Source organism: Bactrocera tryoni, chromosome 1, assembly GCF_016617805.1.
Source record: "Bactrocera tryoni isolate S06 chromosome 1, CSIRO_BtryS06_freeze2, whole genome shotgun sequence".
Taxonomy (NCBI): domain Eukaryota; kingdom Metazoa; phylum Arthropoda; class Insecta; order Diptera; family Tephritidae; genus Bactrocera; species Bactrocera tryoni.
The window spans coordinates 47508052-47535870 of NC_052499.1; the positions used below are offsets into that span (position 1 = coordinate 47508052).

Here is a 27819-nt window from a genome sequence, read left to right on the forward strand (position 1 = left end):
TCTGAAGTGAAAAAAAATACGAAATTTAGCTAAAATATTTACTTAGAACTTGGACGAAGGAAAACAATTTAAATTGGATTTTTTCCAGACAAAAAAATTTAAAGTTTCAGTGAAAATTTTGCGATATTTTACCTTTTCAAATAGTATTAATCGAAAAAAACGTTCTTCGTCCAAGTCTTTAAGAATTTTATCTCAAAGACCTGCGTAAAATTTCATGCAGATCGGTTGAGTAGTTCTCGAGAAATCTTGCCAACTATCTTCAAAAATACAGTTTCGAAAAAATGCGCGTTTAAAGACGGCGCACTTAGCCTAGCTAGCCTCGAGCGCACAAGTTCTCAAGGCTGTAACTCCGAAACTATTACTCGGATCAACTTGAAAATTTAGGACAATATTCTAGAGATTTAGTAGAATTTGATAAAACAATAAATAAATAAATAAATCGATTTTTTGAAACCCGTAATCCCATGTAGCCCCTTAACTACTGTTTGCTCGGGTAACTGATCTCTTTTCACTGTTTTCACTTGAGGTTCTCATAAGTGACCTACTTTTCGTCAACAGTAAATAACTGCTTCAGAAATGGATCGATTTTATTGCGATTGAGCAGCGATTCGCAGTTCAAAACTTGGCGCCTGAGCTTTTTGCGTTAACTTGTGTGGCATTCGTCGAACTTCTTTTTATACGTAGCCTTATTTGAATGGTACCAAGCCACCTTTCTGTGCCATGCTTGGTTAGAAACAAAGCCTAGACGAATGTCGAACTCGACGACAATTATTTTTTGTCACTACCGTTAGCAATGGGTCCGTTAGCAATGGGTCCTTCTAATCGTTCTGTATTTTTGAAAGCGAAAGCAACGGAACGGAGTCGACCATACCGAAATTGCGCATGATTGATCCCTTTAACTATCAGAAGCATAAAACCACTTATATTACCAGCCACTTGACTAGCTTTTTTGCCATTGTCGTAAATTAACATATTTTTCCATTTCTTATGTCCCTCTTTGACAAGTGTCCAAACAATATTGAGTCGAGCAATCACCACACCGTCTGACAGTATTCTTTGATACGAAATCTTATGTCTTTAATGATATATTACGCAAGAAAAATAAAGGATTTATTTTTAGTAGGCCTAAAATAAGTTTAAAATTATAAGATTTGCAAAAAAAGCTTTTCAATAGGTGAGATAAATCGAAAATCTTTGCCCTGATACGCGTCATACTCGATAGAAACGAATAAGTTCTAAGTCTTACTATTTTTTGCCCACTGTAGCTTTGGGTATATAGAGCTAGATCAGAGTCTGGATTGATATCATTGAAAGCTATGTGGCGATCAAGCAAACATAATATACATTTATTGTATATATATTTATCGATATATAAAGTATAAAACGAAAATCACCTTATTGGGTATATTGGTTCTAGAAGAAGTATTGAAACGTCTTAATCCAATTTTAGAGACAAGCAATATTAATGTACGAATAAAAATGTTCAGTAACACCAATAAAATTTCTTACATATTAAACCTTATTTTCGGCTCAAAATCAGCCGTAGGTACACATATAAAAATAAATTTTTACTCACAGAAACTGTGTGTGTGTAAGCACTACAATTTTTCAAATAATCAGGGCGCTATTCTTGTTTGTATGACCAACTTTTTGTAAAAAAAACATTAAATATTTATATGCACATACAAACAATTTCATATATACCCACTCATATATAAATATACACAACTACAAGCATAGCCGGCTGATTGCTGGCCAACCAATTCATTAAATGTCCTTTATTTCATTATAATTCCCCATTAATCCACTTTTAAATGCGTCCGCCTATTTACACTGCACTCCAATTTAAATCTTTTTATTTATTTCCACTCGCCCCCGCACACACTCATGCACCCGCCTCACCATTGGTCGTCGCTCATTATCACTGTACGCTTTTATCTCTCATTTCATGTGTCCTCAATCAGCTGATTTTGCTGCTGAAAACGCTCGGCATCTATCATTCGAACACGAAATTCAAACTTCTGCTGCAAGTCATCGCCCAAACGTTGGCCTACATGAGCTCCTGCATCAATCCGTTGCTGTATGCCTTCCTCTCCGACAACTTCCGCAAGGCTTTCTATAAGGTGAGTACCATCATTTGCTGCCGCACTTGATATTTATTATTTATTTATTCATAAATATTAATTGAATTAATTATAAGTAAAGTTGCATTTGTGCTGGCGTAAATATTGTCAGTATTATTAAAATCCGAACTGCCGGCGATTTATGTCAATAAATATTCGTAAACAAATGTAGCTATTTGCATAACAAAGCGATTACTCGCCATTATTCGCAGTCGGTTCGGCTTTATTATTATCGCCACTTTTCACGAGTACTTTTGTGGCAATACTTTTGCGGCTCTTCTTCACTAGGTCAGCATTTCATTTTGTTGAATTGATTGCAGCCACGAGGCTGTTTCTCTTTCTATTGTTGTTTGCTGTTATCGCCCTGTTTATTTCACTTCTATATGTGGCTTTGGATAAATAAGACGAAGTGCTGTTCAAATTTATTACTATAAAGCACAACAAATATTGCATTACATAGAATTTAGTTTATTATTTTCCATTTGTTGATATAAAAATAACGTAAAAATTATAGCTTATTTCTTCTATCGAAAAAGAAAAGTTTCCAAAAATGAAAAAAAATGTGCTAATTAGGTTAATCAAGTAGGCCAATGAGCCACGCATAGGCCAGCATTGGTCCTTTGCAATACCAGATGGAGTTCAGTTTCTGGGTGCATGAGGAGTAGACATCCCTTAGGATGCTTACGCTTGACGCGAAATTTAACGGACTCTGTTCTCTCACTATTGATATCTCTTCTAGTGTATCATACCGTGGGGACCACAGACGCTTACAGCATTACTCTAGACACTGCCTGCAGTCTTCTCGATCTGTCAGGCCACTGACCAGTTAGTATTCCGATCATGTTCCCACCGTCTCTTCTATCGAGTACCAATAGGAATATTGTGTAATTCCGATCTACTGTGTTGCACACGACTTTTGCAGTTTTGCACCCAAGTAGCTAATTCCATCGGATTTTAATTTTCTTTACCATGCATCTATCCACATCGTCGAATAAACAATGCTTGGGTTTCCCAACATTGATCACGTTTTCGGTTACACCATTCTTAACAATATCGTCCACTATTTCATTGCCTTCGATACCTTTGCGCCCTGCATCCAGTAGAAGTGACGTTTCTTGCTTCTGGCAACACTTTCCACTGCTGCTCTGCTTCTCAAAACACATCTGGTCGATATGCGATACGAGGTTACTGTCTTGATTGCTGCTTGGCTGTCTACGTAGATGTTGACTGTGGAATTGCCTGCAGGTGCATTAGCGACCAGTTCCCCTTTTTTCGCAATAACAAAACCTTCGCTTGAAATATACTGCAGTGGTCCGGCAACTTAAAAGGTTGTCTTCAATAAATAAATTGTTTAAACTGAACCGAGCTCTGTTTGTTATCCTTTTGATAAATTGATATACTGAGCATCCTAACCTCCTTGCACCTTAGTTTCGGTGCGATTCTGGTTTGAGTATCGAACTAACATTTTTTAAATGCCTCGCAGGCGAAGACTTTCTGCAATATACTTTGGTAGAACACTGTAATTTAATTTTTCCTTGATTTTTTATATAAGTTTAGTAGTCCATCAACTTTGCAACATCTCTCCATTCTATGATCTTCTGAAATCTTGGCATTAACTTATTCTGTTTAGAAGCGAGCATCGCTTCAAGATAGGCAAGGTATCATACTCGGCGTTGTAAATGAACTCCAAACAAGCTGGTATTGCGACTGAATTAAGGAGGTCAACGATGATCTTAAAGCAATGTCTTCATTCCTTTAACCAGAAAGCCAACCGTCAATTAAGGCCAACCGTAGCGCCCATACAAAGTCTCATTGCGTTAGATTATGCAAACAGGCAAATGCTAGACTTTTAGTAGGTAAATTGGATAAAATCATTTGGATACCCTGTCATATAGAAAGAAAAGGCCATTGAAAAGCTGATGAGCGGGCCTGCTTGGGGGCAGTTTGAGGCAAAATTCCCCTAAACTGCCGCGATCCATTCAGCAGCTTCAAGAATTGTTGGATGCAATGGACCCTAGACAAACACCTCAGATCTTGGAACCCAAAGGCATACCACAAAGTTACTTTGTGCTAGTTTTGATGGTGCGGACGACCAAAAAGCTTCTACTTCTTGGCAATAGGAAGCTTAGTAACATTGTAAGGGTCATCACAGGGCATACATACCCTTAAGATCCCACCATCAGAAAAAGAGAAAAGTGGATTTGGTAAAATGTAGAGCAAGCACGGAGAGTGATGGGACGCTGGAACATAATCATTGCAAATATCCAGACATTAGCCAGATGAGAGGGAACATATTCCACGGCTACCAATACTCCAACTTAAGATATATTGGGCAGCTGGGATGGAAAAGAATAAGAAATTTCACCGAATTCACGGATTTGGTGGAAAAGGCTACTGGAAATAAGCATCTTCTCTGTGGTTCGCGAGGCTCTCTAGCCACGACTAACTCGAATAAATTACAACAGAAAAATGTAGACCAGTTTATGTCGTATCCAGCGTTCTTGGAGGCCATGCCACTGGCCCATAATGTGAGACAATGCGCTATCCGAAAGTTTTTTTCAATAAATTGATTGCTTTGTTGGCTGTATGGCATGTAACGCCGCCTTGAGGGAACCAAAGGTAGTCCACATCAATCCTCCAATTCAGGAACGAAAAAGTCCTTAAACATGTGTCTATAGCCACGAATAAATAAGAACCAATAATTCCATGAGCCCATAAAACACATGACATGAGCATGTAACGGCGTCTCAGTAATGGTTTAAATTTTTGATTGACCTTCATAGCTGAACAAAATCTTCTTGTGAACGAACCGAACGTTCGACACGCTTGTTGGCTGCTCGGCTTCATTTCTTGCACGAGTCGTTAATAGACCGATTATATTGCGCAACGCAAGCCTTAATGCAACTTTAATCTACTGCCCTCCTCAATAGGTGTGTTTAACAGATGTTAAGAGAACTGTCTCTCTAGGAAATCACATGCCTTTTAAAATCAAACTTTTTATATAATTTTTTCAGAAGTTGGATTAATGCCAATGAATAGGAAATTAAATGAAATCGTTTTCATTTGACTTTTATAAAAACCTCGAAAATATAAGTGGGGCTGAAGACATATTTTTAGTTAATGATGACGTTGTATTCATATTTCCAAACTGACAATGAAATTATATATTTCTCGAAGAAATCCCTTAATTAATAAACTGTCAGAAATAGAAAACAAAGTATGTTGCGTTTCGTATTTTAAGAAACACAGATGTTAGAGCTCAAAACTGCAAGGTCAACTACACAATTACTTTGCTGGAATTTCTCACTACTTGCGCAGAATTTCCGTTGCGCAGAGGAAATTTCTTTCTTGTCTGTTTTGGAATAAGTTTGCTGGCATGTGCGGGGAATTACGCGAGCATTGAACTTGCAGTAGCCAATGTATATACATATAGACCGATAGAAATATATTTAAATATGTTCTTATGCATATGTATATGTATGTATGTATGTAATGCCAATTACGCACTTGTATATTTTCGTAAATGGCATTTCCAGACATTCCCGACTGCACAATTAAATAAAAATTAATATATGGTAATATATGCGTATATATTTATGTATACATATTTATACGAGGGCTGCTATATATATTTCTGGCATCATAATGAAAATAGGAATATTTATCAACGAAAATGGTTTTGTTGTTTTTCAAAATATTCTCCATCAAGATTTATACACTTTTCATGCGCTCAAACCAATTTTCGAAGCACTTTTTCCACTCCGATTGAGACACCTCCAAGACATGGTTTTTGAATGCTTCAACAGCATCTTCTGGCGACGAAAATCGGTGACCACGCATTATTTTCTTGATGTGTGGAAATAAAAAGAAGCCATTGGGTGCAAAGTCAGGGCTGTACGGCGGATGACCCATCAATTCGACGTTTTGGCCGGTCAAAAAGGCGCTGGTTTGAGACGATGTGTGAGAGCTCGCATTGTCATGGTGCACAATGATTCGTCTTCTCTTGTTCGTTTTTCGAATTTCTCCGAAGACTTCAGGCCAACAAATGGTAGTGTACCACTCAGAATTGACCGTCCTACGTTGCTCAGGCGGAACAGTCGCCACAAGACCAGTTTTGCCGAAGAAACAGGCGACCATTTGCTTCGAAGTGCTTCTTCCACGAACAACTTTCGTTGGATTTGGCTCGTCTTGGAAGACCCACACGGTCGATTGCTGTTTTGTTTCGGGCTCATACGCATAGATCCATGATTCGTCACCTATGACGATCATATAAACGTCTTTTGAATCACCGCGATCGTATTTTTTCAGCATTTCTTTACACCAATCCACACGAGCCTTTTTTTGAGCGATTGGCAAATTGTGCGGGATCCAACGAGAACAAGTCTTTTTTACGCCCAGGTGTTCATGCAATATCGAATGTATGCTGGTGGGAGAAATGCATAGGCATGCCTTTATCTGAAGGTATGTTACATGACGGTCTTGCATTATCAGTTCACGCACGGCATCGATGTTTTCTGGCACAACGGTTGTTTTTGGACGACCTTCACGGAATTCGCTTTAGGCGAGCGTCGGCCACGATTGAATTCGTTGTACCAGTTTTTCACAGTGCTATAGGACAGTGCTTCATAGCCATACAAAGATTTTAGTTCATCGATGCACTCTTGTCGTGCTAATCCACGTCGAAAGTGGTGAAAAATGATCGCACGAAAATGTTCACGAGTTAATTCCATTTTTTGGCCGAGATGAAACAATTCACGATTAAATGACAAAACGTTCTGAGTGATGTTATGCTAAAAAATGTCAAACTTTCCAATGGAAATGTCAGATTGCACCTGGCAACACTTAGTGTTGCCTAGGCCAGAAATATAAATAGCAGCCTCCGTATATATATCATTATTATATCCGTCTGTATAAGCCCTGCTACTCATTGCCGTCTATTTGTGGCCCCATTATTTTCATTATTTTCACACAATATCACAATTTGGCAAATTTTTCTGATTGACGTATCGCATTCACGATCTGTTTAAACGTTTTTAATTGATTTGTGTGCGGCGTTAAATGAAATAGCGTGTGAAAGATATATTTAATTGCAAATAAATGAAAATATTCAGACAAGAATGGCAACTGGCAACCGACAGACGCCGCCTCCCAAGCGCTTTCGCTATGCTAGGCATCAAACGGCGCTTCTTCGCGGCGGTCGATCGCTGGACGGCCGCGCGGAGTGGCAATTGGAAAAGAAATAAAAATCTTTAGAAAGATATAAATAAATAGACTTGTAATGGCTGTAAATTATGAACGCGATCTAATGCGTAAGATCTGTAATGTAAACAACTGTGTGTGTATAAATATAGTTTATTTTTAGAATAGAGTAATTGGTTTTGAAAATGATACATTTAGTATACATCTAGCATTTTTCGTGTTTTTAATTAAAGTATATTTCAGATAAATAGATAATATAGAAAAAAGAATAAACAAAGCATATATGGCCTACTATACTTGTAAGAAAATCTTAAACAGGAATTGGGGCCTTAAACCAAGTATAATCATGTGGATGTACATATACGGCTGTCATAAGACCTATACTTACATATGGAGCTCTGGTGTGGTGGCCAGCGCTAAACAAACAATACAACATTAGAAAATTAAATGGAATACAAAGATCAGCATATGCGGGTGTTACGGGTGCAATCAGGTCATGTCCGACTGATGCGCTCAATGTGATCCTACATCAACTACCAATGGACATTTTTATTCACAAAACAGCAGCTATTGCGGCGATAAGAATAAAAGAATTGGGAGGTTGGAATCAGCAGAACTACGGACAAAGTATAATTCTAAACAAGCTCACCATTAACAAATCAGACTACATTCTGCCAAAGCTGGATTTCAATAGACACTTCCAGGTGAGGATACCATCTAGAGAAGAATGGAGAAGAGGTTCAATAGTAGAGGAAGATACCATCTCAGTCTATACCGACGGGTCCAAAATGGACTGTGGAGTAGGCACGGGGGTATTCTCCGCTGATCTAGGTATATCTCTCTCTATACGTCTACCGAACTCGGCTAGCATCTTCCAAGTAGAAGTACTAGGCTTAGAAAAAACCTGCGAAGCTCTATTAGAAAACCACGGAAATATAAATAAAGCAACTATATTTACGGAGAGCCAGGCGGCGCTCCTGGCCTTGTCTTCACCCATGACAAACTCCAGCACAGTACACAACTGCAAGAGAGCACTAAGCTCAATAAAAGACAAGCTCCAACTAAACTTAATCTGGGTTCCCGGCCGCAGGAACATTTTCGGTAACGAAAAAGCAGACGAGTTGGCAAAGGCAGGAGCTTTCCTCAATAAATCCGAGGCGGAGCTAATACCAAGTCCGCTAGGATCGATAAAAGGAGAGATCAATAGACAATTTCAGCAAATTGCAAACAACAGGTGGAAAAACATTACAAAATGCGTCATAAATAAACAATTATGGCCAACATATGACAGGAAAAGAACCAATGACTTATTAAATAGGTCAAGAAAAAGTATTTACAGAATAACAGCTACCAGAACAGGGCACTGGCCATTTGGGGAACACGCATCCAAAATGGGTATGCTCTACAACAACATCTGCCGTGGCTGCGGAGTAGCAGGGAACAAGGAAACAATCTTCCACTTTCTCTGCGAATGCCCAGCTCTAGCACAGATCCGACACTAAACACTTGGAATCCATCTAGCACCAAACCTTGAATGGATTTCCACCAAAAGCATATCGGACATAAGTAGTTTCATCGAAACCTCAAAATGGTTTGAGAGAGACAGTGAAAAGTAATAGCAGATACAAAAGGTTCTACGAATAGTGTATCAAAATGGCACATCAAGTGCTAATTGAGCCCGATAGGGCTGCACTCCTACCTACCTACCTACCTACCTACCTACCTACCATACTTTCATAAAAATGTTTGAAATTGAAATATTGAAGATACGAATTAAATATCCCTAGTAATGCGTGTTTTCTTTAGATATGATTTTCAATGCGACTACTGTTACTTGATATATGCTCAGTTTGCTTTGTCATTTCATAATGAACAGACTTACTGCAGAGTGATGATAATCCACAAGCCATTGTTGTTATGTCTCTACGCCCTCAAAAAGTCAGTCAGTGTTTCGTGTGCTTTATGGGCAGAGTTAATCATTTGTCCATATTGCTTCACAACAGAAGTCGGCCATAATGTTGTAGTCAGTGAGAAACACTATAAAATTTGATGTTGATGTGGACAACCTTTGGTTCGAACAAGGCGCTGCTGCTACATGCCATACAGCCAACCAAACAATCCATTGATTGAAGAAAACTTTTGTTTAGAGTATTATCTCCGGTCGTGTACCTGTGTCGTGGTCTTTTAGGTCGTGTAGTCTATTTTTAGTGTGGCTATGTGAAGTCGCTTGTCAACGCAATTAAGATTTGGCAAAGAAAATTTTTCGCGTTATTGCTCAAATGTCATGATCAAATGATGAGGAGTAATCTAGGAAGCATACATAAAATAAAAATTCAAATTTCTTATTTGTTTGCCGATAGAAACTGACCAGGCTTATGAATGAAAATTACCTTTTGTACCTGGCGATGGTTTCTTGAAACACCGTTGTCCGTCGAGGACCGCTTCTTCTTATTCTCTTTACTATGGTAAACATCGCTGCAGTGGTCATAGCCGAGTTTATGACAGCGCAGAGGCTGTTGTTTCCTTTTCATTGGAAGTATTTTTTTTTACGTGGCGGGTCCCAAACCTAGGGCAGAACCTTAAATTAAATATTTTATTACAATTTACTATTGTTAGAAACATATACTAATAATAAGAAATTCTGAAATTGTTGGAAAAAAATGTTTTAAACTAGGCCATTGCGACGTCATTTCCAGCGACCCCTCGGAAAAAAGATGCCTTACAGGATCATCTAAAGTGAAAAGAACAAAATTACGTAATTTAGATAAAACTTTAACTTAAAACTAGGACGAAGAAAAAAAAACAACGGAAAATTTGATTCTTAGCAAACAAAAAAAATTGAAATTTCAGTGAAAATTTCGCGACATTTTTGTTTTCAAATAGTTGTAATCGGAAAAAACATCCTGCATCCACCCTTGAAGATCGGTTGAGTAGTTCTCGAAAATCCTTGCCAACCGACTTCAAAAACACAGTTTTGAGAAAAACTTAAAGTCGGCGTACTTAGCCTAGCTCGCCTCGAGCGCACAAGTTCTGAAGGCTGTATCTCCGAAACAATATCTCTAAAATATGTTACTAAATTTTCAAGTTGATCCGAGTAAACTTGAAAATTTAGAAACATATTTTAGAGGTATTGTAGAATTTAATCAGAAAAAGAAATAGATTTTTTGAAACTCGTATACCCAATAAACCCTTAATAAAGTTCAGAAAAGAAAACTACAAATTACCTTACCAGAATAAAATGATAAACTTAGATCATTAGTGAGGGCTATAGACTGAACTAAGCCCTCAATTCTTGAACTGAATCTATATTTTAAAATAATATAATTGAGATATATAATGTATATGATAATGCTGAAAAGCCCAACAGCCCTGTCAAATGTGTGATAATGAGAGTTAATATCCACCAATATCAAGGCCGCTAGAAAAGTCGTCGTACTTGGAGATTAAAAGAAGGTTTTCATAAAAAAAAAAACGTTGGGTCCTTACCCCACATGCTGCGTAACTGCGAAGCTTAGAAATCTCTGCTGTTGCTCTGCGCAAAAATCTGTTGATGCCTTTTAATCGGCGTCAAATTTATTTGTGAAGTTTTGCAAAGAAATTTCGGTCCCTCTTGAGTTTTTTGTGTAATATAGCGGCAATATGGATTGCATTCAGAGAGTTTCATGAGCTGTAATGTTGCTGCATATTTTCATATTGCTTAGATCTAGAGTCAGCGAAATAAGGACGATTCATTTGGATTCGGCCGCTAAAGAATCGTGAGTTTTTAGTTTGGAGCACTCTGAGAAAATCACTGTTTGTGTTCTTTCCTTGATACTTACAGATTTAAATGCTCTGTGGTTTCAGTAAAGAAGATATGAGAGATCGTTGCTCAGTTGCCCGAAAAATATTTCTGTTTTACGCGATAACTCATATGGAACTATTGATGAGTATATGCGCTCTCAAGGATCATTGAAACTACAATTCTTTCTTATTGAAAAAATTGAATGTAATGCAATGTCATACAACCCTCTGAATGTAGTATATTTTAGATAGAACGACTTGACAAAAATATTGTTTCCTAAACTTTTGAAAAACCACATTTATTTCCTTTTTATGAAATACCTTCTACCTTTGTGCTCAAAGTTCTCACCCTTAAACCCACTTTAAATGTTTTACGAATACATGGAAGACCGAAGAAGTTTAAATACTAATTAAAAATTGCATAAAATATCTCGCCAAGTAATCCCTGGAAATTACAAAATTTCCCAACCCAAAAGAGACACCGGAACGCCACCAAAATGACACAGATTCTTTTCAATCATCATGCCATAAGAACAACTTCAGCAATTAAAAACAAATTTAAATTTCCACCGAACTCCTTGCCCGGCTTTTTTGGAAAAATATAACCGTCATATTTGTATTTAACGCCAACAGCTTACAACAAGCACGTGCAAATGCCAATATGATACATACAAACATTTTAAGTCAGCTGCTGGCAGGTAAATGATTGCTGTCAACAAGCGCCACTGCGGACAACGGCAACGAAAGTGAACCTACAAAAAGCCAAAAAGGAATCGAAATACTCTCAAGACGCAGGACGGAATCATATATGAAATTGGGTTATGCGAAGGAAGAGTGGAAAAGGCCTGAGTTGATGAAGAAAAAAAGACGCTTCACTCGTGGTGATTTTATTGAAATTGTTTATGTGTATGCATGTATACAAGTATATTAAAAAATGTGTGTATGTGGAATATTAAGGGTAAAAGTGGCAACGCTAAATGCTTGTAGGAGGAAGTTGTGGCTATAAAGTGAGCATATGAATATAGTAGGGTGGTACTAAAATAATTTTGTATAAAAAAATGGAAAGTAAAATATTTTAGCAGGACTCCTTTTAATAGAAAAATTTTGAATACTCCAATTATTCATTTATTATGCCCTGAACAGTGCAGAAACCTTTGAAAATGGTAAAAAGTAAAAGAATTCATCATAGTTTGAAACCCATTGGAAGCGAAAGATAAAACAATAGAAGTCAAAGAACAAAGGAAAAGCAATATACGTGCGAACTGTGGTCAGGAAGAGGAAGAAAAAGGGGAGGGGCGTGTTTGAATTTTTAAGGGTTAAAAACGGCTTACCTCGATTTATGGCAAAACTGCGTGGCTTAAAGAAAAAATTTCTATGGCAAAGTTGTAGCTAATGAAAATAACTACAACTTTTCTACGGACACGTTTTTCAGGTAACCTCCTTATTTCGATATAAAATGAAAAAAAAATATATAATTTTCAAACAAAAATTGAAGAGTCAAAATTTTGTTTTTATTTTTAAATCAGTAAGCTTTATGTTTGCTGAAATCTCGATTAAATCGAGTTCTTAATATCTTTGTTTTACCTTTTCGTTCGACGAAAATTTCTTCCCAGCGAGCATTCGCTTGAGATCTGGTCCTTCAAATGGTCCAATAATGGGATGTAATAGTCGCTGTTGATGGCTCTTCCTTTTACAAGATGTTCAATTATGTAAAATTATTCCTTGCGTGTATCCCAAAATACGGAAGCCTTAATCTTGCCACTCGACTGTTGCGTTTTCCACGCTTTGCAATGGGTTCACTTGCATAACTAACGATTGGACTTCGGAGTGAAATAATGGATTCATGTTTCATCCGTTGTCACTTATAGATGCAAATACTCGGGTTTATTGGCCTTGAACACCTGAAAAGACTGCTCCGGAGTTGAGTGTTATTTTTGGCCAAAAGTGGCAACCACAAAAACCTAATTTGTTGCCAACTTCCACGCCGCTGCTTTGGTGCTAAGGCGAAAGAATTTATCTGAGCCCATTAAAAATTTAGTTTTTTTTTAAGACGTCATTAAACTGATTCCAAACAGCACACATTACACCATTTCTTATTAAATTTGTCAAAGCAAATAAATTAGTTTGAAGATTATTTTACTCCATCTCCAAATTGAGGTAAAATTACGCTCCATCGTGTATATAGTATATATATTATTAACAAATTAGTTTTAGGAAACTTTCATTACTAAAAGTCTTCCAGCATGGTCTCTTTACACTCGAAAATTTAATACTATAAAATGTATGTCACAATTATTTTCCTTAACGCGCAAACCACCCTAATACGCGAGAAAACACATATTGGCACATAACTGTCAAACATTTTCTTTCACTTTCATGCATGAGCACGTGTAATGCCCACGTTCAGCCGCACTTTAATGCGACCCAATTTGGGCCAAAACAAGCCAAGCAACAAGGTTGCATCGCGGACTTTGTTAGGAAGTAAGAAGAAAAAGAAAAAAAACGACAAAATTAAAACAACAAGGAAGAGAACTTAAATTAGCGCTGAAATCTCTGGTATTAATTTTTGCCACACTTTATGTAAATGCCAAGCGGCAAACTTGACCCAGCTACGTCTTGGCGCGAGTAAAGGAGGTGTCATTTAAAAATACCAAAAACACCACAAAACAACAGCAAAAGAAATTATAAAAAAAATCACATAAAATTGGGTATTTCTTGCGAAATGCCATGCGGCGCCGCGTCTCTTGCGGTTTGGCACAATCGAATAAGTGAGGCAATGGCTTCTTCGCGCTTCACGCCTCGCGCCTGCCGCCCCTTTTATTTTAACTCTTGTTGTGTGTTTGTTGTTGTTGTTGTTGGTTTTTTTCAACACAACAAATTAATGTAAATTATTTGGAAACTTCAGCAGCAACGGACGCCTACGCAACAACAACTTCTTACCCTTGCAGCGGCCACTTCATAGGTTTACAGTTAACGTGACCTTTTTCTTTCGTTTTCTTGTTACACCCTCAACAGGGAGTTTGGCACGAAGTTGGGAACGAAGTTTAAAACACTCAGTAGTGAATGTCAGAGACTCTATAAAATGTATTTACGGTACGTAAATGATCGGCATGATGAGTTGAGTTGATTGAACGAACCATCTGTCTGGGTACCACATATGCCTCAGCCTGTATATATGCGAACTAATCCCTCATTTTTCTAGATATCGCTGCAATCTTTTAAACACGTTCTTTTTCGCCTAAGTAGCGGCTTATTTGTCGGAACCGCCGATGGTCCGACGACTATGGCATATAGCTGTCATACAAACTGAATAATCGGAATCAAGTGCTTGTATGGAAACTTTTTTATTTACAAAGATATCTTCTCGAAATTTGATACACATTATTATTCAAGATCTAGATATAATATCCGAACAAATAGTTCAGATCGAAGCACTATAGCATATAGCTGCCATACAAATTGAACGATAAAAATCATGCCGTTGTGTGGATTTTTTTTATTTGATAAGATATCTGCGCGATATTTTGCAGAAATTATTGTTTAAGTCATGGATATAATCCCCGAAAAATTTGTTCAGATCGGAGCACTATAGTATATAGCCGCCATTTAAACTGAACAATCAAAGTGAGCTCTTCGAAGAAATATTTTGCATTTGTGAAGGATATTATAGCTTCGTTACAAGAGAAGTAAATGTTTTTTCTATTTTATTTTCTTCTCCTTCTGCTTTTTTCAAGTCTTCACTGTGTCTTCGTTTAAGAATATAAGAATATACATATATTCGTAAGATGGGGTTGGCCAACGCTGTCTTCTGCTCTACTTTTGGCTCTGCAACGCAGTTTGCTAGCCTTTGTTTTAATCCCGTTATTTAGAAAATGCGGCCTGTTGGTCTTTGTTATTCCTTAGTGCTGCTTATTGTTCTTATTATACCATTTCGACCTTTTTTTTTGTTTTTGCTTTTGATATCTCATTTGTTTGCGATTTTTTCCCCCCTTTTTTTACTTTCTTTTTTTCTTTACTTATTATTTTTTTCTTCTTTTCTCTTCTTTTTTTTTCTTTCTTTAATTCATATGCCTTTTGCATGTCTTTTTTTCGCTTTTCGGCGAAGCTTAAACGAATTTAGTATGCTTTTAATTACTTCTAGTGCATACTTTTAGGCTATAAAGGCAATGAAATCGGCCATTCTCTGCTTTGCATTACTTTCAAGCGCTTTGAATTTCTCACACGCACCCGCTCTCCGCTCGCTTCTAGTCACTCTTTTGTGTGCTTATGCATTTCTGTTGTTTGTGCGACCATGCCTCTCACGCTGCACTAGAAATGCTTCCGTTATGTTTATACATGTGTGATTTTGGCCTTCAATCACTTTCAATTAAATTTTCAATACTTTGAAACCACATTAAATGGCTCTTTTTAGGAGCTGTGCTGATGTATGTAAGAAGCGTGCGCACACTCACACACACACACACTTGCATAATTACACTGACACGAGTTTTTCACGCGCTATTTGTATATTTCATAAGCGCATAAATTTCCTGGAAATCATTACAAGGCTCTGGTACTTGATAAGCTGCAAATTTAATAGCGAAAAAGTGAAAGCTCTCCACCTCGCGCGCGCTTCCCGTTGCCTTCGCACAACATTTCGCCGCGCCTAATTGATGTGTTTGTCAAGTCGTTAAAAGAAAATTAATTACTCTTAATTAATTTCAGTAGTTGAGCCCATAGAATAGCATTTTTATTTTGCCACTTTGCAATTCCGCCATTCTCTCATTACTTTCTATTATTTGCCACTCAACCATATACACTCACATATGCACGCTTGAGCGCCTAAAAATAAACCGGCATTTGGTTCACTTATTTGCCTGCTGCCTTGTCTCGCAACAGCATTTCAATGAAACGGTGTTGCCACACTTTCCACACAGTTTTTCTTTTATTTATGCCTCCTCTCCTGCAACAGCCGCCGTCTGAGGTGTAAGAAATTTAGTTACTCCGCTGTCCTAGCGATCGCCTGCCACTCACATGTTGTCTGCGGAGCGCAGCGCCGTCAACGCTGACCATTACTGTCCGCGAGTTTCGTCGGTTCGTCTGCTGAGTGCCGTGGTGGCGGCGTTGTGGCATTGTGGCGTTGTGGCAGTCGGAGACAGGTGTCTGTCGGTCGCGTGGCTGCTAATTGATGCCGAAATGTCCTGCTGTCAACCAACTTTTGTGCCATTTAATTGGCATTTGACTGTTCTCATTCGCTTTTTCATGAATAGCCATTAGTTTCGGTTTTTCCATTTGCTAAAAATTAGCGGCACTTCTTCCCTCTTCTTGCTCAACTTGAGAGCGCAGAAAGTAAGTGATTGTTTGCTGTTATTTGTTTGCCATTATTTGGAAGAGGCGTTTAATTTGACAGTTAAAATTTTGTATTTAAGACTTCCGTCAACCAGACCGCCTGCAATGTGAAGCGGTGGTCACAACAATTAAAAAAAAGCAAACTTTTTGTTCTGACAAGCAGTGTGTTCCGCTATAATAATTATAACAATATTTTCACTTAATGATTCTGAACAATGAGCATTTAAGAATTCGAGCTATTCATTAATTATCTTCAAGGTATATATTTATACATATAGTCACGCGATTTTAAAATACCAGAGTTTATTAGGGTTTCGTTCAAGGTAGTAAAGGAATGCCTTGATCTTATAGTGGATTTAACATTTTGTTTTACGATAGACCCGCAATGGATTCCAGGGCATAGTGACATCCGTAGTAACCGCGAAGCAGATAAACTAATCAGCACAGGCACTACCCTACAATTAGACTTTGGAAAAGAGTTACACTTCCAGATATTTAACCGACACTTTCTAACATAATATTTCTCAATACAAAGCTTTGCCAATACCACACAGTGGTTCGGCTTATATGAAGCCGCGGTCGTAGATACTTCCCGTTGAGGTATCTATATAAAATTTTCACCAATAATCAAAAAAATATATTTGATATATATAGTAAAAAATTAGCCACATCGAACCACTACAACCTATGGCACACATAGCACAGTAATTGCACTTACGTATATGGCGACGGTGCCCAAAAATACTACCCTAGGTATCGGAGCACCAAATGTTGAAATAAGGCTTTGAAAAAAAATGTTAAATGAGATTTGTAGTTAAATTCTTTCCCCATTCAACCAGCAGCTTTACCTATAAGAATAATATCAAACAAAAAAATCCTGTAGGAAAAAGACAATTTATGTGTAAATGGTCTGAATGTAAAGGAACTGAATTCAATATGTCGGTATTTGTTATAATGCATGATAGCTTTTGGTTGTGATTAAGTTTACAATTCTTTAATTCCTTATTCTTGAACTCTGCAGCACTTTGATCATCCCTAGCAGTATCGAGGGCATATTCATTAAATTGGTCCAAATTAGTTTTGCACCTCTCGGCAATAGCTTGAAGTATATTAGCATAATGATGGACAAGGTTTTCAATAAGTCCTGTAATTTTGGAAGCCTATTTCGGGCTTGAAACAAATTTTCTAGCCTCAATACCATCGTTCGGCGATCCTCTACCTCCATCTGTGGGCTTGTCTACTATTACACCCATCAGCCGTTATTGATTGGACTACATTCCTTTGAAGCTCCGAAATTCTCGATGCAGTATTGTCTAATAAAATTCGCAACTCGATTTTAGCATAAGATTCATCTACAGAAATATTCTCTGGGTATCTGCTTTTTTGCATTTACTATACTTTGAGAACTTGGAAATAAATCAAAAGATATTTTGGTATTCTCGAAGTTTCTTATACGTAAAAGTCATGGTGTTTAGACAAGGCGGTCTTCATTGTGATTAAATTACTTCATTGGGATCTGGTGCCAAAAAGTTTTGCATTTCCGGTTCATTGCGCATCTATTTCGGTCAGATGAGCTTTGCGCCGTTGCTTTGTTCTCGCTAAAGCAAAGCCTTCGCGAAGTCAACCTTTGGACGACTTCGACGAGCGCTTTCCACTATTTGCTGAAATGTATTTTCGGTGGATTTCAATACAATTAGCTTCTTTACATTCATTCAACCATTTTGGTATTGCAGGGTTAAATATTTTTTCCGAACGTAACGATTTCAAAAACCACCAATTTTTTTTTTTTACATACTTAACCAATCGATTTAAAAAGTTGGGTCAATTCAGATATGTAACATTTTGACAAACAGATTCTGAGTTGGATTTTTTTGATTTTTGGCCGTCTGTAATATTTTGCAAGAAAATAAAATTTTGAGTTACACCAAACTTAGCGCTTCCAATCTTGGTTAATAACTCTGTAAATAAAGTCCAGGATGTAATGAAGCCTATAATCTTACATTTACTCTTGGTTTACCATACAATATACTAACACTATTGGAGCTCTATTGTATTAGGTTGTCAAAAAAGTATTGCGGTATTTTCGCTAGTTGGCGCTGAAAGCGCGTAGTTCTAGTTTTATTCGTCGCATCGGATCATGCTATACCTTTTTGGAAAGCTCATTTCTCGCGCTAACACGTGTTTGATTGATTGTCGTTTCTTTTAAGTCGTTCGTGAGTTATAGCGTCGCAAACATGGAGCAAAATAAAGAGAAACTACGGCATATTTTACAGTAATACTACGATAAAGGCAAAAATGCATCTCAAGCCGCCAATAAAATTTGTGCAGTTTATGGACCCGGTACAGTTTCCATTTCCACCGCACAACGATGGTTTCTACGTTTTCGTTCTGGTGTAGAGGTGGTCGAAGATGCACCACGCTCCGGAAGGCCTGTCGTCGAAAATTGCGATAAAATCGCTGAATGGTCGAAAGAGGCCGGCATAGTAGCAGCCGTAGCATCGGTCAAGAGCTGGGCATGAGTCATCAAAAATTCATTTCAATTTCAATAAAAAAAAAATCAATAAAAATACTGCAAGACTTTTTTGACAAACCATTATGTAGTTAGGTTATAGAATATATCAATGTAATACTAATGAGTAGACAAGCACATCAGTTATTCAGAAATTTGTGATATTAAGAGAATTTTCATTGCTAACAATAAATTATTAACCAATTAGGCGATTCCAAATAAATTTAAGAGAGGAATATTTCCAACGGTATCTATTTATACGAGCAACTTGCTACACTTGCGGAAAACAACAAAATGAATAGCTAGTCAAAAGTTCTGTATATAAATCTTAATGCAAAGCAAATCTTACATAGTTATAAATAGATGCCAACACAGTATATGCTTACATAACCCAGTTCGAAGATCAATACATGTACTAGTACAACAACAACAGCAGTAGCAAATAAATCATTAGTGAATTTATTGTTTATAAAAATTTGGTTATACAACAATATGCACGGCGAGTTAATAACACCGGTGAGACAAACTCTAGAGGAGTGACAACAATTTTCTCGCGCTATTTGAGTGGCAAGGTCTCAAAAGGTTTCGGGAATTGTACAACACTCGGCTCGAGATATTGAATATGAAAATATTTTTTCCGATTGTCAAAGTTAACCTACAAAAACAAACCCTTCGAGTTAAGCTTATTGGGAAGCCATTATTATTAGAAATAGTTAATAAAAATTACAAATAAGAACAGCATCTACATTTTGCTTCTATTTCGTTGGTGTATAATATTTTTCGATTTAACTTACTTGGAATCAAGCTCAGATCTTTGCAATTTTCCCTAAATTTCAAAAATTTTCGCCGGATTTTGATCACTTACAACATTAATTTTATACGCTTGACCGAAAGGCGAAGAACTCATTCACGCGGTGATGAAAATTTTGGGGGTCGCAACTTGCCAAATTTGCAGTGATGATGAGGAAGTGGAAATATCTGAGCACTTTCGCCTCCACTGCCCAGCTTTCAAGAGATTTAGGTTGAAGCTCCTCAATTTCCATACATTCTGCGAATCCGGAAAATTGGCTGAAATAGATATTTGCCGCCCCAACAAATTTGTGGCAGGCTGTACGCGTTTTGACGATATGCGACGGTCCTTTTAATCCATACCTAGTAGTTCTCGACATACAACGAACAGACATCTCAAGCTGTCCAAGTGGGATTATTTGTGGCAACAAGAGAAATCAGTTTATTTACCTAACTTAACCTTGACCGCAAATTGTTATATACCATAGAAATATCGCTTTGATGGCACATAGTTACAAAATATTTTTTTCAAAACACTGCCGATTTAGATAGTTTTAGTTATGCACTATTTGTTGTAGCGTCATCTAGGCCTTCGATAGGCAATACATAACATAAAATATACAATGCAGCCGAAGTTTGATAAATGTTTTCGAAAATCATCGTTATGGCCAACCAAAGCTTGAGAATCACCGTGCATCGACTAAACCTCATACTACATATAACCGACTGTAACCGACTACATACTCGTATGCACACATATATGTTTATATGTTTATGTGCATTTAGACAAATAGAACATAATATTCGCACGAAATGTAAATAACATTTAGTAAACAACAACAAATAAAGTGAAAATCAGCACGTCGACAGCAATAGGAAAGAAAACAAACAAAAACGGCAACGCTTTGGCATAATCAGAACACAAATGATGACCAATATGAGTGGTTGGAATCATGCTGCTGCTAAATATTTGTTTGTGGTTATTTAAAGCTTATAAATTCACATAATTGTTGTCGAATTTGTTGTTGTTTTGACTAACTGAATCAGCGAAATTATTAAATAACAATGCCCGGTCCAGGGGAAATATGCCAAACCCACGAAATTAATTGAATATCAAAACTAATTAATCAAATAAAGCACAAACAACAACAATAATAAAAACAACAATCAAATTAGGGGATACCCATTCGGTGTGGAATTTTTGTTTGCTTGCAATAATTCTAAATTGATGAGCAAATTGGTGTTGAGTTGACATAGAGTCTTCATCAGTATGTTTGAGAACCCGTAACTAGCCAAACGCAAGTCTCATTGGCCAACTTTTATAATTTTACAATCTTCAATGTTGAACTGAAACTCGACCACAGTCATCCAAAGCCAAGATTAGAAAGACTACGAGAAAAGTGGTTACAACCCAGGTATGGGAAATATTTGCCTTCAGAAAAGTAACCGCGAATCAAACTACATGGTTTTCGATACCTTAGAGACCGTTTGTTCTCTATTTCGAGCCATATTATTTCAAAACCTTGGAATGAGAGATATTTTTATACATAAACAAGAAAAACGTTAACTTCGGCTGCACCGAGGCCACCCTTCACAGTTGCATTTCTTTTAGTAACTATGTGTTGAGTTTGTATGGAAGCTATATGCTATAGTTAACCGATCTGAACAATTTTTTCGGAGATTATATTATTAACTTAAGCAGTAACCCATATCAAATTTCTTGAAGACCACGACAAATGCGAAAGCACTAGATTCCGATTGTTCTGTTTGTATGGCAGCTATATGCTATAGTAAGCCGATCTTAACATTTTCTTCGGAGATTACATTGTTGCCTTAGAAAATAATCTGTACGAAATTTTGTGAATATATCTTGTCAAATGCAAAAGTTTTCCATACAAGAACGTTTCGATCGTTCAGTTTGTATGGCAGCTATATGCTATAGTAAGCCGATCTTAACATTTTCCTCGGAGATTACATTGTTACCTTAGAAAATAACCTGTGCCAACTTTTGTGAAGATACATTGTCAAATGCAAATGTTTTCCATACAAGAACTTGATTCCGATTGTTCAGTTTGTATGGCAGCTATATGTTATAGTGGTCCGATATCGGCAGTTCCGACAAATGAGCAGCTTCTTGAAGAGAAAATGACGTTTGCAAAGTTTCAAAAGGATATGTTAAAAACTGAGGGATTAGTTCGTATATATACAGACGGACAGATGGACAGACAGACGGTCTCCGACGCTTTCTTCGGGGTGTTACAAACTTCGTGGCAAACTGTTCAGGGTATGAAAAGCTTATCAAAGAACATGTCTATGAATTCTAGAATATTGAGACGCCGTTAATTCGAAAATAAAAATACAAAAAATAAAAAAAAAACATTTTACCTGTTCTGGAACCCTATGCGGTACCTCGATGCGAAAATGTGTTCTATTCGAAATTCGGATCTTTATTATAACCACCCTGTAGCAATATAAATACTTATATTTTTCGTATTTTCTTTATACAACTCAAAAGCTAATGCATATTTTATTCGAAAATGGAACTGAAAATACCATATTCGGGTTGCCGAATACGAAAAATCCGATTTTGAGTATTTTTTTTTTACGAATCGAGTTACAGAATAGGGCGCAAGATCAAAGTAGCAAAATTCGAAATTGCAGAAGGCTTCTTAGGATTGTAGATCTACTCCACAACACTTGAATGAAATTAGTGAGAACTCATCAGCTATCAACGCTCTTGGCTAAGCAGTTGATTTAGAATTTTTCTTATTCAATTTAGGATTTCATCCATGCTAGGCTGCGCATTTTTCGATACCTTCCTTTATTACAGGTGCTCAACTGATGCATATACTGGCTTCACTTTGTCTGCTTTCCGAACGCCTTACAACGTATTTATTTGCCATTATAGATCACCATACCAACATACCGTATGCGATATTCAGCCTTTAAAATGCCGTGTAGAGCCAATGAGTTACCCGAGGTATTATGTACACCCCTTTTGGTCCCTACAATCCTTTTACAAGTGGCAATGCTGTAGCTGCCTTATTTGCCGTAATATATAAGTTGTGTTTCCATGAAAGCTTCCTGCGCAAAATAAGTCCCAAGTAGCTTGCTCTGTTCCGTATTGTTAGCCTGGTACCAGTAATAATGTTAGTATAACCGAAGCCATCACAAACTCTTGCCTAGATCTACCAACATTTTGTCCATGATTAAGACCCGGAGAAGTTGAGATAATACGCCTCTTTGAAGTGTACCTCCTTCAACAGATCTGGAAATGATTGAAGCCCCTCGCATAGAAATTATTGACCTTACCATAAACGTGTGTTCAATTAATTTTCCAGGAGGCTCGGTGATGCCGGATGTTATTAAATGTGGTTTCTATGTTTAGGTAGGCTACGAGTGTATAGCCAGCTTTTCTAGGTGTAACTTGGTTCTTAAGTGCATATCTTTCCATCGTTTTTAAGAGAACAATAATTTGTCTCAAATCCTTTGAATTCGTATCTGAGCTTTTGCCCGCTTTTGGTATATACAATATATTAATTCGACTTTCCTCCATAAGAAAGAAATATTGTTTATTTGCAGCGCCCCTTTAAGAATGGTCTCTGCTAGTCTTATTGTGTTTCCAATGAACACATGGCTACGGTATTGTGGAGAGTGTTCCAAAATTTTTCGTGGGTTCTCACAACCACAAATATTTGAGTGACACAAGGCATTCGGTGAGGGTCGTGAACTTAACGCAAACTCTTCTTAAGCAAGCCATCTGTGCATCTCTGTTAATGATGATAACACTAAGAAAATTAAAGAACAGAACAGTAAAAAATACCTGAATCTTTTGCTCAAAAGACGTCACAAGAGAAATGTTATGAATAAGATAATCTAGCGAATGACATACCAAAAATGTGCCGAAATTAAAGAAACCTCCTTAAAGTAAGTATTTCGCTGAAAGCACCGAAGGCTTATAAGAAGTGTATGGAAATTTGGGTTAAGCATTTGAAATATATATAGATTCTAAGGCAGTCGGTCCTCTCCTTTGGCTACGACATTTTGCTTAAAGGTTTCCCGAACAGCAACCAGTGGACTGTTGCAGGTGTATTATTTTCTTCAAATTGGTGTGATCGCTATTACTGAGTGACATTAAACAACGAAGTAGTAATAGCTAGACTCTTCATTCTTGACAATTCAACAACCGCTAAACTGAGGTTGAAACATCTTAGATGTCATACTCTAGTTCAATACATTTGGCTGGAATGAAAATTAACTAGCTCAACAGACTTTTGATAGGTCCACAAATTTTTTTGAAACTCAAATGGCCCATGATCTATAGTTAACCCTCATCGCGACCCTCGAGTTTGGCCAGGCATATTTTGTTTTTAAATGTTATTTAAATATATTTAGAGTGTAGCAAACGACTTCCGCTCCCAGGTAGCTTCCTAAAATTTTATTGTCTATAGAATTCTGAAAAAAATTCAAGGATATCATATCGAAAAGGACGAAAAATGATATTATAATATCACACCTTGGTGCACCAATGGTGTTTGGCTAGACCCCATATATTTTGTATGAAAATATATGAACTTTGGTATGTTTCTATCACTTCGCACGGTTGATTTATCTGTTTTCATGTTCGTTACATGTCCAAATTGGTTTGTATGTTTATCTAGGTCAAATACTTTAGCCGCTAGAGCGTTTTAAAGGTTAAGAAAAATGTAATTTTTCTCAAAATGTTACATTTTTTGTGAACGCTATTGCCACGCCAAGGGTGAACAAGGCAGTCAATTTGATTTCAACCAAATCGAGAGGTAAGAAAATTTCAAAAATGTATCTATATTGTACATATATGAGCGTAAATACAACACGTATTTCCATACAAATGTATGTAAACTAGCCTAGGCCTAGCCAAGCACCATTGGTCTCAACTAAGTGTATCAGACCGTTGGTCTCGACCAGGGTTAAGACATTTTGAGGCAATGTTCCAGTGTTTCAACTGTCGAAATGAGTTCCCAGATATATTTGTCGGCGGAAATCAGCTCAAAAATCCAATTGAACCTAAGCTGGTGGATATTTTTAAGAAATAATCATCTTTTCCTGTATCTCCCACTGGGACATATTCGTTGAGATTTATCTGAAGACCCTCCAACGAGGTCGTTACATTGAATTCTCATATACTGCATATACTGCTTTTGGACTTCTAAACTTTTTAAGACTTTCGGCTCACCCTGTATATGTAAAAAGTTGTATATTTGCATATTTAAATATTTTCGAAAACGTGTTAATGCCTCAGCTATTATTGCTCTTTATTAAATATACTTGCTTAACATACACAACATATGTTTTCTAAGTGTGTGTGTTTGCGCGTCGACTGTCCGCCTTTTGACACATCATTAATCAAATATAGCGGTGCCGGAAGTGGCAAGCACACACACATACACATATGTAAAGGGGAAAAAACGCACATAACAAAGACTACGCCATTTACCCATCAAATTTCGTTAATCGTAAGCAGTTAACAGCAACAACAAAAATAAAAAACACACACCACCACACCAAAGCATTTAATATAGTCATTTATTTTATTCATAACCAACAAGGCGATTTAATATTTGTATTTACTTGCTGATGCATTGTTCATATTGTTGCTTTTGTTTTTGTATCCCTTGCAGGCCATACACTGCTCGGAGAGATATCAGAATTACTCATCGGATTTGCCGCCGCCAAGGCGTACATCATGCGCACGCACCTCGACCACTGGCCTGTGAATTACCTGCAACGGCGCTGACGACGAGAACTGCGCGCACAACAGGGCGTATGAGTAATAAGCGAAAGGACTGCGAAGTGACGCTTCTGCGGCGGGACTCACTGTGGACTGGCGAGTGTAATGATAAATTATGTCGCTTAACGCCAACTTTCGCCGCACATCCGGCGATTTGGGTGAACGAAGTAAATAAATATGTCTATGTATATACATATACGTGTATATATAAGTATGGATTTATGTTTGTAAGAATTTAATGACAACGTATAAATAAATAATATTTGTGGGTAGAAAAAAGTATAATAAAAGCTTTAATATTTATAAATATATAAATATATATTTATATATACATATACATATATGTGTGTATATGTACCAGTATAAGAAATTATATTAACCTTACTTTAAAAAGCGCAAGAAAGTGAAATGTGGCAGCGTGTGCGAGATATTCACTTTCTTCTGCCTCCCACTTACTCCCGCTTATTTACCGCAAAATGCGCCATAGGCAATGCAAGTTAAAAGTTTTTAATGCAGCAGCAGCCAATTAACGCCGAACGTGCTTCTTTAATTAAGGCTTACGCTTTCGCGAAGATGATGGAAAATGCGAAAGCGCAGACTAATGAAGCCCTCACACACATATATACAAGCGCATAAGCACAGATGTGCGTGTGCAGTGAATGGAAAGTCTTGCTTGCCTACTTCTAGGCGCTTGCCACAGAATTTCCCATCGGCCGCCTTTAAGCCTTACAGACCCAGTGACTGATTTGTGCGTACGCTTTGTGCCGATAATTGCCGAACATTGACCACTGATGCCCTCTGAAATGCCGCTAATTTGCTTTGCTCGCCACTGGATTGTCGAAATTTCGTTTGACTGATGGAACGAAGCAGACGCTGTTGAAAGTGAAAGCGCTGACTCGTGATGAATGCAGCGATATATACAAACAAACATACTTGTAGTATGTATATACAATTAATATTGTTGTTGCTGCTTTATAGTCGCGTCCCTTTGATTGATGACTTTTACAGTATTATTAGAAGCACTGACATACTGAAACCCAAACACACGTATATACACGCCAGTCGCTAACGCAAAATAAGCACAATAAAGCAAATCCAAATAAACAAACAATTAAGCATATAATGTGTTGACAGTTAGCTTATTGTAAGCCGTTGTTAAGCTACTTTTTGTAGTTGTCATTTTTTTGCCGCCAAAAAGTACTGTATTTAACTAATATAACTGTAAATGCTTAAGAAAAATTAAATTTTGTTTCTATAACTTCTTTGATGAGATTATTTTGTAAAAGCATATAAATTACTTAACGCGCCTAATGGTAAAAATATTTAATTTTTCTAGCTTAGGAAGATTCGATTTAATGTTAGCATAACAAAACTCTATGTGTATGTGTACATACATACATATACATACATATGAAATTAGATATATATGTATTTATAATAGTTATATAACCTAATAATAAATATAATTTATAGTTAGTCGCTGAGTAATTAAAGTAAAATCTTTATTAATTAAATTAGTACTTTCATGAAAGTTTACAGAAATTATAAAGCATAAAATAAATAAAATAATAAGTAAATGAAAAAACACCTTATGTTAAAATTGCTACCATATATGCACATATATATATGAAAAATTATTATTAAAACATGTAAAAAAAATTTAAAACTAGAATTTGTAGTGAAAATACGAAATAAAACTTTAAATTTAAGCTAACTTTTATTCATACGTATTTTTTTGTTATTGCTGTTATTTGACTTAGTTACTTCTACATTTTAATTAAACTAACTCCAAATTAATTAAACTAACGTTGCTACAAACTGGGCGAACGGATTTGCGCGAGGAATACTTTATGGATATGAAGGCCGCCATCAAGTTGACTTAAAAAATATTGCGAGAAGTTATATCCAGATATTATGCATACAGGGTTTGTCCGGAAAGTAATAGGACTGAGTTGAAAATTATTCAAAAACGTTCAAAATAAGCTCCTTCTCCGTTGATGCAACGCTGCCAGTGTGATTTCCAAGCATTGAAGACGTCACGAAGGGCATTCGCCGGAATAGCCTTGAGACCCGAGTTGCATGCTGCTTGGATACCCTCTGTCGACTCAAAATGCTTGCTTTAACCTTTACCTTTTCAGGCAGGAAACAAAAACATGGTCAGGGGACCACATCTTCGCTGTAGGGCGGCTGCGGTAGCGTTAGGATGCCGGCCTTATGTAGCTACCTGTTCACAAAAAAGGCGGTGTGAGCCGGGGCGTTGTCGTGGTGCTACTTCTAATCGACGACGATGTCTTGTCGAACCCGATTCACCCGTCATTTGA

General features: G+C 37.1%; 1 protein-coding gene across 4 annotated transcripts in view; it reads left to right on the plus strand.

The window, feature by feature from the left end:
- LOC120777704 (allatostatin-A receptor) overlaps positions 1–25760 on the plus strand; it is a 47708-nt gene extending 21948 nt beyond the window's left edge. For all 4 annotated transcript variants that reach the window (XM_040109201.1, XM_040109209.1, XM_040109192.1 and 1 more), the window contains exons 4-5: positions 1965–2123; positions 25389–25760. In XM_040109201.1, coding sequence (XP_039965135.1) covers positions 1965–2123; positions 25389–25484 — 255 coding nt within the window. In that variant the 3' untranslated portion in view covers positions 25485–25760. The remainder of the gene's footprint in view (positions 1–1964; positions 2124–25388) is intronic.
- Positions 25761–27819: the final 2059 nt, after the last annotated feature.